Consider the following 15,685-nt stretch of genomic DNA (forward strand, 5'->3'; position numbering starts at 1 on the left):
TATGGGGCAATATGAGCAGTGCAGAGCACTATATGGGGCAGATATGGGGCAATATGAACGGTGCAGAGCACTATATGGGGCAGATATGGGGCAATATGAACGGTGCAGAGCACTATATGGCAGAGCTATGGGGAAATATGAACGGTGCAGAGCACTATATGGCAGAGCTATGGGGAAATATGAATGGTGCAGAGCACTATATGGCACAGCTATGGGGCAATAATGATCTATTTTTATTTTTGAAATTCACCGGTAAATGCTGCTATTCCACCCTAGGCTTATACTCGAGTCAATAAGTTTTCCCAGTTTTTTGTGGCAAAATTAGGGGGGTCGGCTTATACTCGGGTCGGCTTATACTCGAGTATATACGGGTAATTAGATGGGACTCCTGTATTACTCTATGGTCATTCCATTCAGAATTCCAACACACAATGCAGATTGTGATGTCATAAAGAAACATCAGATTTTGATTCCATTAGCTGAACAGCTTGGAGACTAGAAGACGCAGTGACAGGATAGGCCACCATACATTCATAATAGATCCTGAGGAAAGCTTTTACACCAGCAACATGGAAAGCAAAATGATCCCTGTGGCTTTCAATATCTTTAATGAGCTTAGAATGGAGGGCAAGCTGTGTGACATTGTCATCAAAGTTGGCGATGTAGAGTTCAATGCTCATAAGATTATCCTATGTGGCTGCAGTCCTTACTTTAGGTCAGTATTTAAGATGCTCACAGGGAAATGTAATTTTATGAAAATGCTCACGATTGGCTGTAAACTCTAATTCTATGGATATTAGGATTTTCCAGAATTAATTATTTCAGCAATATGAAACCCTCACTAAACAACAGAACTCATGGGCCCTTTCATGTTCATTAAGAGGGTCAAATCGCTCTAGAATGCTTTCAGACTCTAGTGTGACCTAAAAAAAACCAAACATTCACATCATAAGGAAAGGCCAGAAATTGTAGGGGACCCCTTTAACTAGAGATGGGCAAATTTGGGAAAAATGTAAAATTCACAGCTTTGCTTAAATTTCTTCAGGAATTTTCATTTGTATGGCATTTAAGCTATGTGAATGGAGTGAGAATTACTATGCTCTGAGGTTTCTCCAGGCACCAAAACATATTAAAAATAGGTTAAAAAAAGGAATAAAAAATATATACTTAACCAGCCCTGTCTGATCATGATATTACGGGGCCTAGTCACCACAGATGGTGCTGAAGATGGTGTTTGTGTAAAATGGTAAATATAGTAGAGCCCCAGAAGACTCCAAAGATGGTCCAATGAAGACTGGATAAGATAAGGGCATCAGGATATGTAAGGGACGGATGTGTATATTTTTTTTAACCCCTTCCTGGTTATTTATAATCTAAAACATGGTGGCTGGACGGATAACATTTTGCTGGATTGACCCAAAGAGAATTCTGGATATCTGTATTTGGGCAAGTTTTTTGTAAAAATTTGAGGCAAATTCCATTCACCTTAAATCAAGGTCCTGACTTTTAATCTATATTGTTCCATTTAATAGTTTCTTGTAGGTAAATGCAATTTTCACCTAGATCATGCTTTTATCTCTACATTCTTTCTAATTGCAGAGCATTGTTCACAAACAGCTGGAACAACAGTGAAGATAAGGCGTATGACATATCTGGCGTCTCTCCAGAGATAATGAACTTTATTCTAGAGTATGCCTATACAGGGACTGTCCCAATCAATGCCGACAATGTGGAAAATCTCTTAATTGCGGCAGATTACTTCAACATTCTAGATCTTCTTCAACAATGTTCTGATTTCATGATAAACCAACTGTGCCCAGAAAATAGCATTGGTATCTACAAGTTTACTGAGTATTACTATTGCCCCAAGCTTCACCAGAAGGCATATTCTTACATCTTGCATAATTTCGAAAATATAATGAACACCTCAGATGAGTTTCTTGAACTGTCAGCTACCGAACTGAAAGATCTTTTAGAGAAAGATGAGCTTAATGTTAAACACGAGGAAGCTGCATTTGAAGCTATCATAAAGTGGATCAATTATAACCCAGCAAGCCGGCAACAGTATATCTCAGCTCTTCTTCCAGAGGTAATGCTGAAGTTTTATCATGAAGTCTTCACCTAGAGTTAAAAATATTCTGACAAAAGCTGATTGAAACATGTAGCTGATGTCAGTGAAGGTCTGACCATTGGTTCAGAAGAAGAAAAACGTGCTGTTGAATGTTTGTTTTTTACTAAGCACTATGCCACCTACATTGATGCTTTATGTTCACATTCGGGCTTAGATAGATAGATAAAGATATACTGCACAAATATCTGCTTAGTACAGTAGATGTATTTGATTTCACATTTTTCTCGTTGCCTTTATCATACTTTTTATTGTTTTGCGAGGCACAATTGGTTCTCTTTTTTTAAAGCACACCTGTCTTCTCAGCTGACTTCAAAATAAGCTGTCATTTGTGTGTACATCAGAAATAACATTATTTCTGGCTATTATATGACTTTTATTCTGCATTTTCACTAAGTTTCCTATCTATAAATTCCAGGTGTCAATGTGCTATTGGGAGTAGACTAGCTGATATGATGTCTCCTCTACATGGTACATGGAGACAAGAGAGACAATAGGGATTCATGTTCCCCTATCACTTTGTGGAATGTAGACAGAAGCTGCAGCATCACAAAGGACATTATATAGAAGTAGAGAGCAGTGTAGCTGTGAGTCCAGTACAAGAGGATGGCGTGGGGGGGGGCGCTTACTACAAAGAATCCTTTCTCCCTCTTTCCATCCAATAGACTTAATAGTCCACTGTATTATGATACCGCGATGAATTGACAATCTCTTTAATGAGACAGATTTTTCTACATGAGTTATATAAGTTCAGGAGGCAAAGGGTATTAGAAAAGGCTAACAGGTGGAGAAAAAGGCATATTTCTTTGACAAAATATTACAATGTTTTTTGTGTTATTGATTTATTAACAGCTTTTTTAAAACAATAGTAACCATTATATTTCTTTCCAGGTTCGCTTTGCCTTCATGCCCACTGAATATTATGGCAACAATGTCAAATCCAACATCTATATACGAGACAATGAAGAATGTAAACCTATTCTAATTAATGCTTTCAAAGCCATGCATAACCTCAATGTTAATGGCCCCTCACATTCTGATTTTCAAAATCCTATGAGCAGACCCCGTCTTCCTTATGCAGTCTTGTTTGCCATTGGTGGTTGGAGTGGAGGTGGACCAACCAATGCCATGGAATCATATGATGCTCGTGCTGACAAATGGATCAATGTTACATGTGAAGAGGAAAGTCCAAGAGCCTATCATGGAACAGCATACTTAAACGGCTATGTGTACCTTATTGGTGGATTTGATAGTGTGGATTATTTTAACAATGTAACACGTTTTAACCCAGTCAAGAAAGCATGGAAGCAAGTAGCACCGATGCATTCAAAGAGATGTTATGTCAGTGTCACAGTTCTGGATGAAAACATCTATGCAATGGGAGGCTTTGATGGCCATTTTCGTCTGAACACTGCTGAACGATACGAGCCAGAAACCAACCAGTGGAGTTTGATTGCCCCTATGAATGAGCAAAGAAGTGATGCAGGTGCCACCACACTTAATGATAAGGTAAGGAGATAGTCATCATAACTAGATACAAGCGGATTGCGTGAAATTCAAATTTGACAGCATCTCTAAATTTTCCCCAAAGGTTAGATTTTTAAATTCGCCTTGAATCTCAATATTGCAAAGGACCTAGTTGCTTGAAAATTACACGTATGACACTTGGAGGTCTCCTAGGACTCTATTGAACCCCTTTTGAGTTCTGTGATGCAAATACAGCCTTATTAATGTCACACACACTCAGGAATGCACATTTTACTCTGTAAAGCTCTAGCATTTAAGAGAAAACAGAATTCAAAGATCCAGCTCGCAGACAAGACTGGTCCGACCACTACTCTCTTCACTACTCTAGTTAACTGATAGGTCTCTCCCATAGGTGTACCTTGGGATAGACCTCTTAATCACCTAGAGTGGTTAATATTTTATAGCAAACCTATAAGTATGCAGCCTGGCTCTGATTCCAGCTGTCCATGGTTTGGATAGCATGGTCAACAGACAGGTTCCCTTTATCACACCCAGAAGCAACACACTTGATGGTTACTTCCTTATTCTTGTTCTCTAATTCTACTAGTCTATTGAGATGCTAGTACATTTTGGTAGTTCCTTCTTTATGTATAAAAAATTGTATGTATAAAATTTATGACTATTATTTTTTTCACAGATCTATATATGTGGAGGATTCAATGGGAACGAGTGCTTGCTCACTGCTGAGATGTACAACCTTAATACCATGCAGTGGAGTATAATTTCTTCAATGGGGAGTCGACGCAGTGGAGTGGGAGTTGTTGCCTATGGAGAAAAAGTATATGTGGTATGGACTAATTATATTTAAAACCTGTTATTAATGGACATGAAGCAAATCCCAAAAATGTACAAGCTGACCAATTCATCAATCAGAATTGTATAATTCTAGAACATATTTCTTGCTTTGAAAACGATGGCCTCGCTTCATCATTTGCATTTTTGTAACTCACTTTTTGTTTTTGTCTTATGGTATTTGCTGTTTTTGGTGCCAAATTCATCAAAAGGGCCCATGCAATTCATGAATTTGGTGCACAGTTCACAATAAGCTTTCTTCCTGTCTTGAACAATTTGTACGTCTTTTGGCACTAAAATTTGCATGATGACACAAAAGAAATCACAAAAATTGAACAAAAATACTGGCATACTAAAAAATGCATCAGGGGGACTGGAGTGGAGTTGTGTTAAATTATGCATTTTTTTTTTTAAAGTGTCAATTAATAAATAAATAAAATAATGTCTGAGCCTAAGACATCTGGAATAACTAAACTTCAGAAAGCAGAAAACAAAACAAAAAGGTCACTGAACAAATATACAGTATAATGCATTTAAAAAAGTGCAACTAGTACAATGACTTTTGTGCACACAAAAAAAAACAAAACTACACAAAACATTGTTGCACAGCAATGATGGATCAGGGCTGATGTATAGTAAAAGATAGACCCGAAGTGTAGCCAATATTTGTCTTAACACATTCCTATCAATTTTCGTTCTTACACTGTCATTCTTTCAAGAGCCATATCTTTTTCAGTTTTCCACTGACATAAATAGCCATTTGGAGATTTGCGGAACGAGTTGTAGTTTTGAATGACACCATTACATACTTTAGTTTACATAGTTACAATGCTTTGCATGTTGAAAAAAGGCTCATGTACATTAAGTTCAACTGAAGGATGGGAACGAATGCAGGGAAGGAGTTTAAGTACAACCAAAATGCATGAACCAGTCTGCCTTAAAAGAGAAGATTTTTTCCTACTGATCCAAGTTTGTCAATCGACTCGATCAACATTTTGAACAAATCTATATATATAATTGTCTTAGGGTTTGGCTGTCAGTCATGGAAATCCTGCATTGCTGATTGGTCGAGGCCACTAGGCCTCGACCAATCAGCGACGCGCACAGTCTCTGATTGGTCGAGGCCGGCTGGCCTCTGCGTGTCGCTGATTAGTCAAGGCCACCAGGCCTCAACCAATCAGCAATGGGCACAGTCTCTGATTGGTCGAGGCCAGCCGGCCTCGACCAATCAGTGACGGGCACAGTCTGCCGCGAATTCTGAAATCATCATTGTCCTCCACTGCTGTCAAGTGCCACCATTGTGTTGTCTAAGGGTCTAATTGTCTGTCTGTCTCGGATATCAGCCAATCAGCGATATTAGTGCGGGATTTAAACACCACTGACAGCGCAACAAACATACATACATACATATTCTAGAATACCCGATGCTTTTGAATCGGGACACCATCTAGTATTTTATAAATGTACATAAGAATTTCTGTTATTTTCTTTTAAGCTTACAAATCTTATTGCAAACCATTGATGGTTCCCGCTGTGACCAACTCTTCCGGTAACCTATTCAAAAGATTAATAGTTCTTATATTAAAGAAAGCCTGTCTCCTCTGCAGATTGTACCTTTCTTTTTCTAAGTGGAGGGACTGCCCTCTTGTCTTTTGAGGGATTTTATACGAAAAAGCATATTTTTTGTGTGGGCCATTTATGTACTTGTAAAAGTTTATCACGTCCCCCCTTAGATAACTCTTCTCAAGAAATGTGAATATAATTCTTTTTATCTTTTCTTCATAACTAAGATCCTGCATTCCCCAGTTTTGTGGCTTTTTGATCTTTTTCCAGCTCCAGGACATCCTTTATATGAATTGGAATAGTGCCCAGAACTGAGCTGCCTATTCCAGATGTGGTCGCACTAATGCTTTGAAAAGTGATAGTATTAAGTCAATGTCTCGCAGGTCCATTGCTCATTTAATATACAGATGTAGCCAAGCTCAGATGAACTATACAAAAAACTTAGTTGTCAAATATAATTTTTTGTGGTATCTGTATTCTGTTAACTGTTAATCACGACATCTGTATGACAATATCCCACTGACTTTAGAAGCTGCTGATTGATATTGTGTTATACAATTTAGTCTGTGAGGAACGAGTTCAGTTCCTTTTCTACAAGTGACTCTTCTAGTTTTACTCTCCCTAAAACTTATGAAGCTCACATTTTATTAGTTTCCATCTGCATAACTTTACATTTTTCCACATTGAACAAATTTGGATTCACGCTCAGTTTCTCCAAGTCAGCATGTAACTTATGAAGATCTTCCATGGACTGCATATATTGTCATTATTTTCATTTTAAAAATTGCAAAAAAAAAGTCTGATGCAAAAGTTTGTGTGCTCAGATAACTTTGACCTCGGGTTCAGAACCTAATTAGCCTGTAGGGTTATAGCTTGTTCACTATCATTGTCAGGAAAGGCCATGTGGTGCAGATTTCCCAGCTTCCTCTAACCTTGTGCCAAAAAACAGCAGCTATGGGTTCTTCTAAGCAGCTACCTAGCACTCTGAAGATGAAAATAGTGGAGGCCCACGAAGCAGGAGAAGGCTATAAGAAGATAGCAAAGCGTTTTCAAGCTGCCCTTTCCTCAGTTTGAAAAGCAATTAAGAAATGGCAGTTAATATTAACAACGGAGGTCAAGATAAGTTTTGGAAGACCAAGCAAAATTTCAGTGAGAGCTACTTGTAGGATTGCTAAAGAGGCAAATCAGAACCGTCGCATGACTGCAAAAGACCTTCAGAAAGATTTAGCAAAATCTGGCATTGTTGGACATTATTCTACTGTTTAGACACTCCATCACAAATATGGCCTTCATGGAAGGGTCATCAGAAGAAAACCTCTCCTGCATCCTCACCAAAAATTCAGCATTAAAAGTATGCAAATTAACTCTTTGGTCACAATGATCAATGTGTGGAGAAAAAAGCCACAGAATTTCAGGGAAAGAACATCTTGCCAACCATTAAGCATGGGAGTGGATCAACCATGTTTTGGGATTGTGTTGCAGCCAATTGCATGGCGAACATTGTTCGGATGGGGAAGAATGGATTCAATGAAATGTCAACAAATTATTGATGCCATCTGTAAAAGAGCTGAAATTGAAAAGAGGTTGGCTTCTACAAATGGGTAATGATCATAAGCACAAGTCAAAATCCACAATAGAATACCTCAAAAGGAGCTAGCTGAAGGTGTTACAATGGCCCTCTCAGTCCCCCGATCTGATTGAAAATATGTGGCTAGACCTCAAAATAGCTGTGCGTGGAAGACGACCCAGGAATCTTATAGAACTGGAATAATTTTTTTCAAGGAAGAATGAATTAAAATCCATTAAACATGAATTTAAAGACTCTTGACTGGCTACAGAAAGTGTTTGCAAGCTGTGATACTTTCAAATGGGGGTACTACTAGGTACTAGCCATTCAGGGTGCCCAACCATTTGCATCTGCCCATTTTTCTTTTTGTAATTTTTAAAATGTAAAAGATGAAAATGTTTATTTTGTTTGCCTAAAATACAAAGGAAATGTGTCACCTTTAACTTTAGGCCTTTTAGAGATCATTTCATCTTCAACATGCTTAATTGTTCCCAATAACAGTAATTTTAATCAGGGGTTGTTAGGACTGGCGGAACGCACCAAGAGAGATGATATAGATGCGTTCGCAGTCCGGGGTCCACCGTGCAGGTGAAACCTGCTGCTAGGAAATGACAGACTATATGGCGGTATCCAAAAGTATACACGCGTGGGTTAAACCTCACCCAGCGTGAAGAAAGCGATCCTGTTGCGTCACAGGACCGCGGTACCGCACATAGAGCGCGAGCAAGTGGTCAGCGAACTTAACCCCAACAGGGATTGTAGTCCGATTAGACTCTTGCTGGCACTACACCGCTACTGGGTGTGTAAGGAAATATATAATTATAGCACCGAAGTGCGAACTGTGCCATGATGGCAGGTACCACTAAGCACCCAGACGTGGGTCAGGAAGCGCACACTGGCGCGTGGCACCGCACTGGCGGTCACAGCAATAGACGCTGATACGTGTGTGACACGTTGAGTGATTAGTCGGGCGCTAGATAGCAGCCATACACCATACGCGAACAGTCATACAATAGGGTAGGGGTATTTAATGAACGACTTGCACTCACAACAAACACACGTATTAAATTGTACACTAGCGCATGGCCGTGCGGTCATGCGCAGTTTATATAGTTGCAGGACAGGAAGTGGCCACAGAAACTTTGCCCTTCCAAGACCTGCCAAGAGGACCAATAGAATGCGCTGCAGAGTCTGAGCACATGACCCTCGATCTCCAACGGGAGATCTTGCCCTGGGCATGCTCAGTGTGCGCAGACAAGGACTTAGTCCCAGAGAAGTCCACTCGCTGCTGACCAGCACTGACTTTAATGGCAGGAGCTGAAGAAGCAGCAGTAACTCTCTGAACAGAGTGAGACCGAGCAAGACGCTGGGACCGACGTCCCTGCTGAGCAGGCTCCACTGCGGCTGGATAGGAATGGGGGACCGCAGCAGAGATGGCTCGACATTCCCCCTGTGCAGAAGCGGGAACTCAAGACCTAACATTACCCCCCCTCCTAGGGCCCCCCTCTCCTTGAGCCTCGCAACGCTCGAAGGCAGCAATGAGCTGTGGGGCCCGAATGTTTTCAGCAGGCTCCCATGACCTGTTCTCTGGACCATAACCCTTCCAATCCACCAGATAGAACTTTTTGCCGCGTACCACCTTACACCCCAAAATAGCGTTCACCTCGTAATCGTCCGTAGACGAACCTGATGTCCCGGCAGATGACTCGGAAAACCGGGACATGCATACGGGTTTCAAGAGGGACACATGAAAGGTGTCGGTGATACCCAAGCGTGGAGGAAGAGCCAGGCGGTAGACCACAGGATTAACCTGTTCGAGAACCTTGAAGGGACCCAAGTAGCGAGGAGCAAACTTAGTGGACTCAACTCGCAGCCTGATGTTACGGGCGGAGAGCCACACCAAGTCGCCAGGAGCAAAGGTCGGAGCGGGGCGCCGATGAACATCGGCGGAGGACCTCATTCTCTCCTTGGAAGCCCGAATGGCATCCTGAGTGCGATCCCAAATGTCCCGTGCCTCCACAGCCCAGTCTGCCACCCTGGAATCGGCGGAAGACACGGGCATGGGCACAGGTACCCGCGGATGCTGACCATAGTTAAGGAGGAATGGAGTCTGTCCAGTGGAGTCAGCTACAGCATTGTTAAGAGCAAACTCTGCCCACGGTAGCAAAGATGCCCAGTCATCTTGCTTAGCAGAGACAAAATGTCGCAGATATGTGACCAAGGTCTGGTTGGCTCTCTCCACCAACCCATTCGTCTCGGGATGATATGCCGAAGAGAGATTCAACTCGATACTGAGAAGGCGACAAAGCTCTCTCCAGAACCGAGACGCAAACTGGGGACCCCGGTCACTGACAATTTTGTCTGGCATACCGTGAAGACGGAAGATGTGTTTAACAAACAATGCTGCCAAGGCCCGTGCAGAAGGTAGCCGAGGAAGCGGCACCAAATGCACCATTTTAGAAAAATGGTCGGTGATAACCCAAATGACAGTACAGCCACGTGACTTGGGCAAACCCACCACAAAGTCCATCCCGACCACCTCCCAGGGCCTGTCTGCCACCGGCAGAGGGTATAACAACCCAGCTGGCCGTTGACGGAGAGACTTATTTTTGGCACAAGAGACACATGCCCGAACGTAGTCTCCTACGTCACGAACCATATGTGGCCACCAATACATTCTCGCCAACAACTCAGATGTCCTCTTTGCCCCAAAGTGTCCACCCACTGTGGACGAATGAGCCCACGAGAGAACCTCCGGACGCAAATTGATGGGAACAAAAGTCTTGCCCGGAGGCACAGACTCAAGCGAAACCGGAGCTACGGTTCTCAGACTCTCTGAAGGGACAATCAGCCGAGGCTCGTCCTCCTCCTCCACAGTTGACACCAGGGAGCGAGAGAGAGCGTCAGCACGAATGTTCTTCTCCCCGGCGAGATAATGTAGAGTGAAGTGGAACCGGGAGAAAAACAAGGACCATCTGGCCTGACGAGAATTCAGCCGCTGGGCTGTCTGTAAATAGACCAAATTCTTGTGGTCCGTGAAGACTTGGAATGGGAACTGAGCACCCTCCAAGAGATGTCTCCATTCCGAAAAGGCCAACTTCATTGCCAGCAGCTCCCTATCCCCGATGGAGTAATTTCTCTCCGCTGGTGAGAAGGTCTTTGAGAAGAAGAAGCATGGGTGCTTCCGACCATGAGCATCCTTTTGATAGAGGACTGCTCCTGCACCAACGGATGAGGCATCCACCTCCATTAGGAATGGCTTATCCACATCGGGACGATGTAAGATGGGAGCGCTAGCAAAGTGGGACTTAATAGAAGTGAAGGCCTTGGAGACCTCTTCGGACCACAATTTAGGATTCGCTCCCTTCTTGGTGAGGGATACCAAGGGAGCTACCAGGGTTGAGAAGTGGGGGATGAACTGACGATAGTAATTTATGAACCCCATAAAGCGCTGCACCGCTTTCAGAGAATGGGGTTCCTGCCAGTCCATCACTGCCTGTAGTTTGGCAGGATCCATAGCCAATCCCTGGGCCGAGATGATGTAGCCCAGGAAAGGTAAAGACTCCTGCTCAAACATACACTTCTCCAACTTGGCATAGAGGGAGTTTGCCCGTAGGAGGTCGAAGACTTTGCAAACATCTCTCCGGTGGGAGTCAATATCTGGAGAGTAGATGAGAATATCATCCAGATAGACTACGACCGAGGTGGAAAGCATATCCCGGAAGATATCGTTCACAAAGTCTTGGAAAACGGCTGGGGCATTACAGAACCCGAAGGGCATCACCAGATATTCATAGTGCCCATCCCTGGTGTTAAAGGCCGTCTTCCATTCGTCCCCCTCACGGATGCGAATCAGATTGTAAGCACCCCGCAGATCTAATTTAGTAAATACCCTTGCTCCCCGAAGTCTATCGAATAACTCAGATATCAAGGGCAAAGGATACTTATTCTTAACGGTGATGGCGTTAAGACCCCTGTAGTCTATGCATGGGCGCAATTCCCCATTCTTCTTCTGCACGAAGAAGAACCCTGCCCCAGCAGGTGACACTGACTTCCTAATGAATCCTCTTGCCAGATTTTCCTGGATGTACTGTGACATTGCCTCCATCTCCGGGAGAGATAGCGGATAAACTCGACCCCGGGGAGGCTCAGCACCAGGCAAGAGATCAATAGGACAGTCATAGGGGCGATGAGGCGGAAGGACCTCCGCCGCCTTTTTGGAGAACACGTCTGCATAAGACCAATACTGCTTGGGGAGAGAGGATAGATCTGCGGGTACCTCAGTAGTAGCAACCTGAACGCACTCCCTCTGACACCTACCCCCACAAGATTCACCCCAACCCAGAATTCTGCCTGAGGACCACTCGATATGAGGAGAGTGGTACCGTAGCCAAGGTATTCCCAACAGGACCTCAACAATTCCTTCCGCAATGACGAGCAGAGAAATTATCTCCTGATGAGATGGCGACATGGACAGAGTAAAAGGGATGGTCTGGTGTGTTATCTGTGAGGGCAATGTCGACCCATTCACCACTCGCACCGTTACTGGTTGAGCAAGCATTACCAGGGGTATTGCGTGACGTTGGGCGAAGGCAGAAGACATAAAATTGCCCTCCGCCCCAGAATCCACGCAGAGCTCTACCGAGTGGGAGAATGAGCCAATAGTAATTGTCCCCTTAATGGACAACTTAGAGGCAAACGTCGCCGTGTCTAGTGTGCCTCCACCTACTACCACTAGACGCTGACGTTTCCTCGACCGCTGAGGACATCTGGTGGCTAGATGTCCTGACTGCTGGCAAACATGACAGACCCTGAGTGCATAAGCGGTCCGGGACTTAGATCCTGCTTGTGACACTTCCCTGGCCTCATGTGGCTCAGGAACCAGGACCGGAGATTCCAGAGGTTTGGCGAAAGTAGGAGCCAGCCGAAACCTCTGCCTACACTGGGCTCGCTCTAACCTCCGCTCGTTAAAACGGAGGTCAATTCGAGTGGAGACAGTTATTAACTCCTCCAGTGTGGCAGGAATCTCCCTAGTGGCCAGAGCGTCCTTTACGTGGTCAGCCAAGCCCCTCCAAAATATGGGGATAAGAGCTTTATCCGACCAATCCAGCTCAGATGCTAAGGTGCGGAATTGGACGGCAAAATGACTGACCAAGGACTCACCCTGAGTTAATGCCAGCAATTGGAGCGCAGTATCATGGGTGACTTGAGGTCCTAAAAAGACCTGTTTCAGAGCGCTCAGAAACAGCGGAGCACTCTGCACCACATGATCGCCACGCTCCCACAGCGGCGTAGCCCATTCCAACGCCCTGTCCGACAATAGAGACAGAATAAATCCCACCTTAGCCCGCTCTGTGGGAAAACGTGCAGCCAGGAGCTCGAGGTGAATAGAGCACTGACTCACAAATCCCCTACAAAACTTGCTATCACCAGAAAATTTTTCTGGCAGCGGGAGGCGAGATAATGTCGGAACAGGGGTGGCAATGGACACAGTAGCTGCAGCCACGCTGGCAGCCTGTACAGCTACTGCAGTAACATCCACAGCTGAAGTCGCGCTCTCGAGAGCCGCCAACCTACCCTCCAGCTGCTGGATATACCGCAGAGATTGCTGTTTGTCTGTCATCACTAGCCAGACCCTGGCGCTAGTGTAATGTTAGGACTGGCGGAACGCACCAAGAGAGATGATATAGATGCGTTCGCAGTCCGGGGTCCACCGTGCAGGTGAAACCTGCTGCTAGGAAATGACAGACTATATGGCGGTATCCAAAAGTATACACGCGTGGGTTAAACCTCACCCAGCGTGAAGAAAGCGATCCTGTTGCGTCACAGGACCGCGGTACCGCACATAGAGCGCGAGCAAGTGGTCAGCGAACTTAACCCCAACAGGGATTGTAGTCCGATTAGACCCTTGCTGGCACTACACCGCTACTGGGTGTGTAAGGAAATATATAATTATAGCACCGAAGTGCGAACTGTGCCGTGCTGGCAGGTACCACTAAGCACCCAGACGTGGGTCAGGAAGCGCACACTGGCGCGTGGCACCGCACTGGCGGTCACAGCAATAGACGCTGATACGTGTGTGACACGTTGAGTGATTAGTCGGGCGCTAGATAGCAGCCATACACCATACGCGAACAGTCATACAATAGGGTAGGGGTATTTAATGAACGACTTGCACTCACAACAAACATACGTATTAAATTGTACACTAGCGCATGGCCGTGCGGTCATGCGCAGTTTATATAGTTGCAGGACAGGAAGTGGCCACAGAAACTTTGCCCTTCCAAGACCTGCCAAGAGGACCAATAGAATGCGCTGCAGAGTCTGAGCACATGACCCTCGATCTCCAACGGGAGATCTTGCCCTGGGCATGCTCAGTGTGCGCAGACAAGGACTTAGTCCCAGAGAAGTCCACTCGCTGCTGACCAGCACTGACTTTAATGGCAGGAGCTGAAGAAGCAGCAGTAACTCTCTGAACAGAGTGAGACCGAGCAAGACGCTGGGACCGACGTCCCTGCTGAGCAGGCTCCACTGCGGCTGGATAGGAATGGGGGACCGCAGCGGAGACGGCTCGAGATTCCCCCTGTGCAGAAGCGGGAACTCGAGACCTAACAGGGGTGCACAACCTTTTACATGCCACTGTACCCATTATGGGACAGTGTTAAATGCCTTGGAAACATATCAAAATACTATATCTACAACAACCCTTTTGTCCAGGTTTCTTCTCACCTCTTAATAATTATAAATCAGACTATCACTTATCATAATTTTTCTACCATGCACTTCTGTATATTATCCCTTACGAGCCCCACAAACATTTTTTCCCACAATTGATGAATTTGGAACTAAATCCACCAGCATAAAAAAGATGCAAAAAAAAACAAAAAACGGCAAATCATGAATCAGGGTCCCACGTTATCAATCTGGGCTTGAAAAAGGCTGCCTCATACACAAAATGTCTTCTTTTGTGATTGTATTTGTCTCTACTTTCAAGCACATTTGAGTCCGATGCCTTGGCATTCTCTATTGGATTCCTCTTTATGATCTAAGTCACATAGGGACCTTATATAAAGGGGTGTTCCCATGTTACTTAAATTGTCAGGTTGACTGAAGGTTCCCCAATCCTAGCAGGGCAGACGATTTGCTCCCATGAGATGAGCAGCCACTATGGGGCAGCACATAAAACCATGTATAACCTATTCTAAATACATAAAAATATTGCAGTGTAGAATAAGACCCCACAATAGCCAGAAAAAAGACAGGATAGCCTAAATAGTCAAATCAAATGATCTTTATTTTATTTTTCAGGTTGGAGGTTTTGATGGAATAAATCGCTTAAGAAGTGCAGAGGCGTACAACACTGTGGACAACACCTGGCATGTCGTGCCAAGCATGTACTCACCACGCAGCAACTTTGGCATAGAAGTAATAGATGACCTTCTTTTGGTTATAGGTGGATTCAACGGATTTACCACAACATTAAATGTTGAAAGTTATGATGAAAAAGCAAACGAGTGGTATGATGTCCATGGCATGAGTATCAACCGAAGTGCCTTAAGTTGTTGTGTGGTCCCTAGCCTCATCAACATCAGAGACTATACAGCCTGCCCAGACATCGACTCCGGAGATATGGTCACAGCGTCCTCCTCTACTGGTTTACTTCCAGTATGATGTATTATTCGTAACACAACTTCATACAAAACAAGCAAGCATTATCCACCAGACCAGCAAAAAATAAACGTTCAACAAACTGACTGAAATAGTATTTGTACTGCAGTTCATGATCTGGATAATGTTAAACACAAACATCTGAGATGGATAAATGGGATGACTGGTAAATTTTAGCTTGGGGAGCATGCAGTAGCATTATCACAAGGATGCATCCACACATGACACCTCCTAGACCTGTCCGATTTTTTTTTCTCTGACAGCACCTAGATCCAAAGAATTTCATTGATCCATACACACATTAGTTTTAAAAACCGATCCATATCTGTGGAACATTTCCTATTCTTATCTGTTTTGTAGATCAGATTTGGCCATTAAAGTCTATGGGGAACTGTGAGAAAGTCTATGGGAATCCGTGAGGCTTAGATGAACTAGGAATA

At 44.1% G+C, this 15,685-nt stretch overlaps 1 protein-coding gene across 1 annotated transcript in view; it reads left to right on the forward strand.

The window, feature by feature from the left end:
- The window catches only part of LOC138643306 (kelch-like protein 10), a 65,195-nt gene extending 49,947 nt beyond the window's left edge, over window positions 1-15,248 (forward strand). The window contains exons 4-8 of the mRNA XM_069732235.1: window positions 480-715; window positions 1,600-2,089; window positions 3,020-3,637; window positions 4,293-4,442; window positions 14,886-15,248. Of these exons, the coding sequence (XP_069588336.1) occupies window positions 480-715; window positions 1,600-2,089; window positions 3,020-3,637; window positions 4,293-4,442; window positions 14,886-15,248 (1,857 nt within the window). The remainder of the gene's footprint in view (window positions 1-479; window positions 716-1,599; window positions 2,090-3,019; window positions 3,638-4,292; window positions 4,443-14,885) is intronic.
- The last annotated feature ends 437 nt before the right edge of the window (window positions 15,249-15,685 follow it).

The sequence above is a fragment of the Ranitomeya imitator genome, chromosome 6 (assembly GCF_032444005.1).
Source record: "Ranitomeya imitator isolate aRanImi1 chromosome 6, aRanImi1.pri, whole genome shotgun sequence".
NCBI classification, from domain to species: domain Eukaryota; kingdom Metazoa; phylum Chordata; class Amphibia; order Anura; family Dendrobatidae; genus Ranitomeya; species Ranitomeya imitator.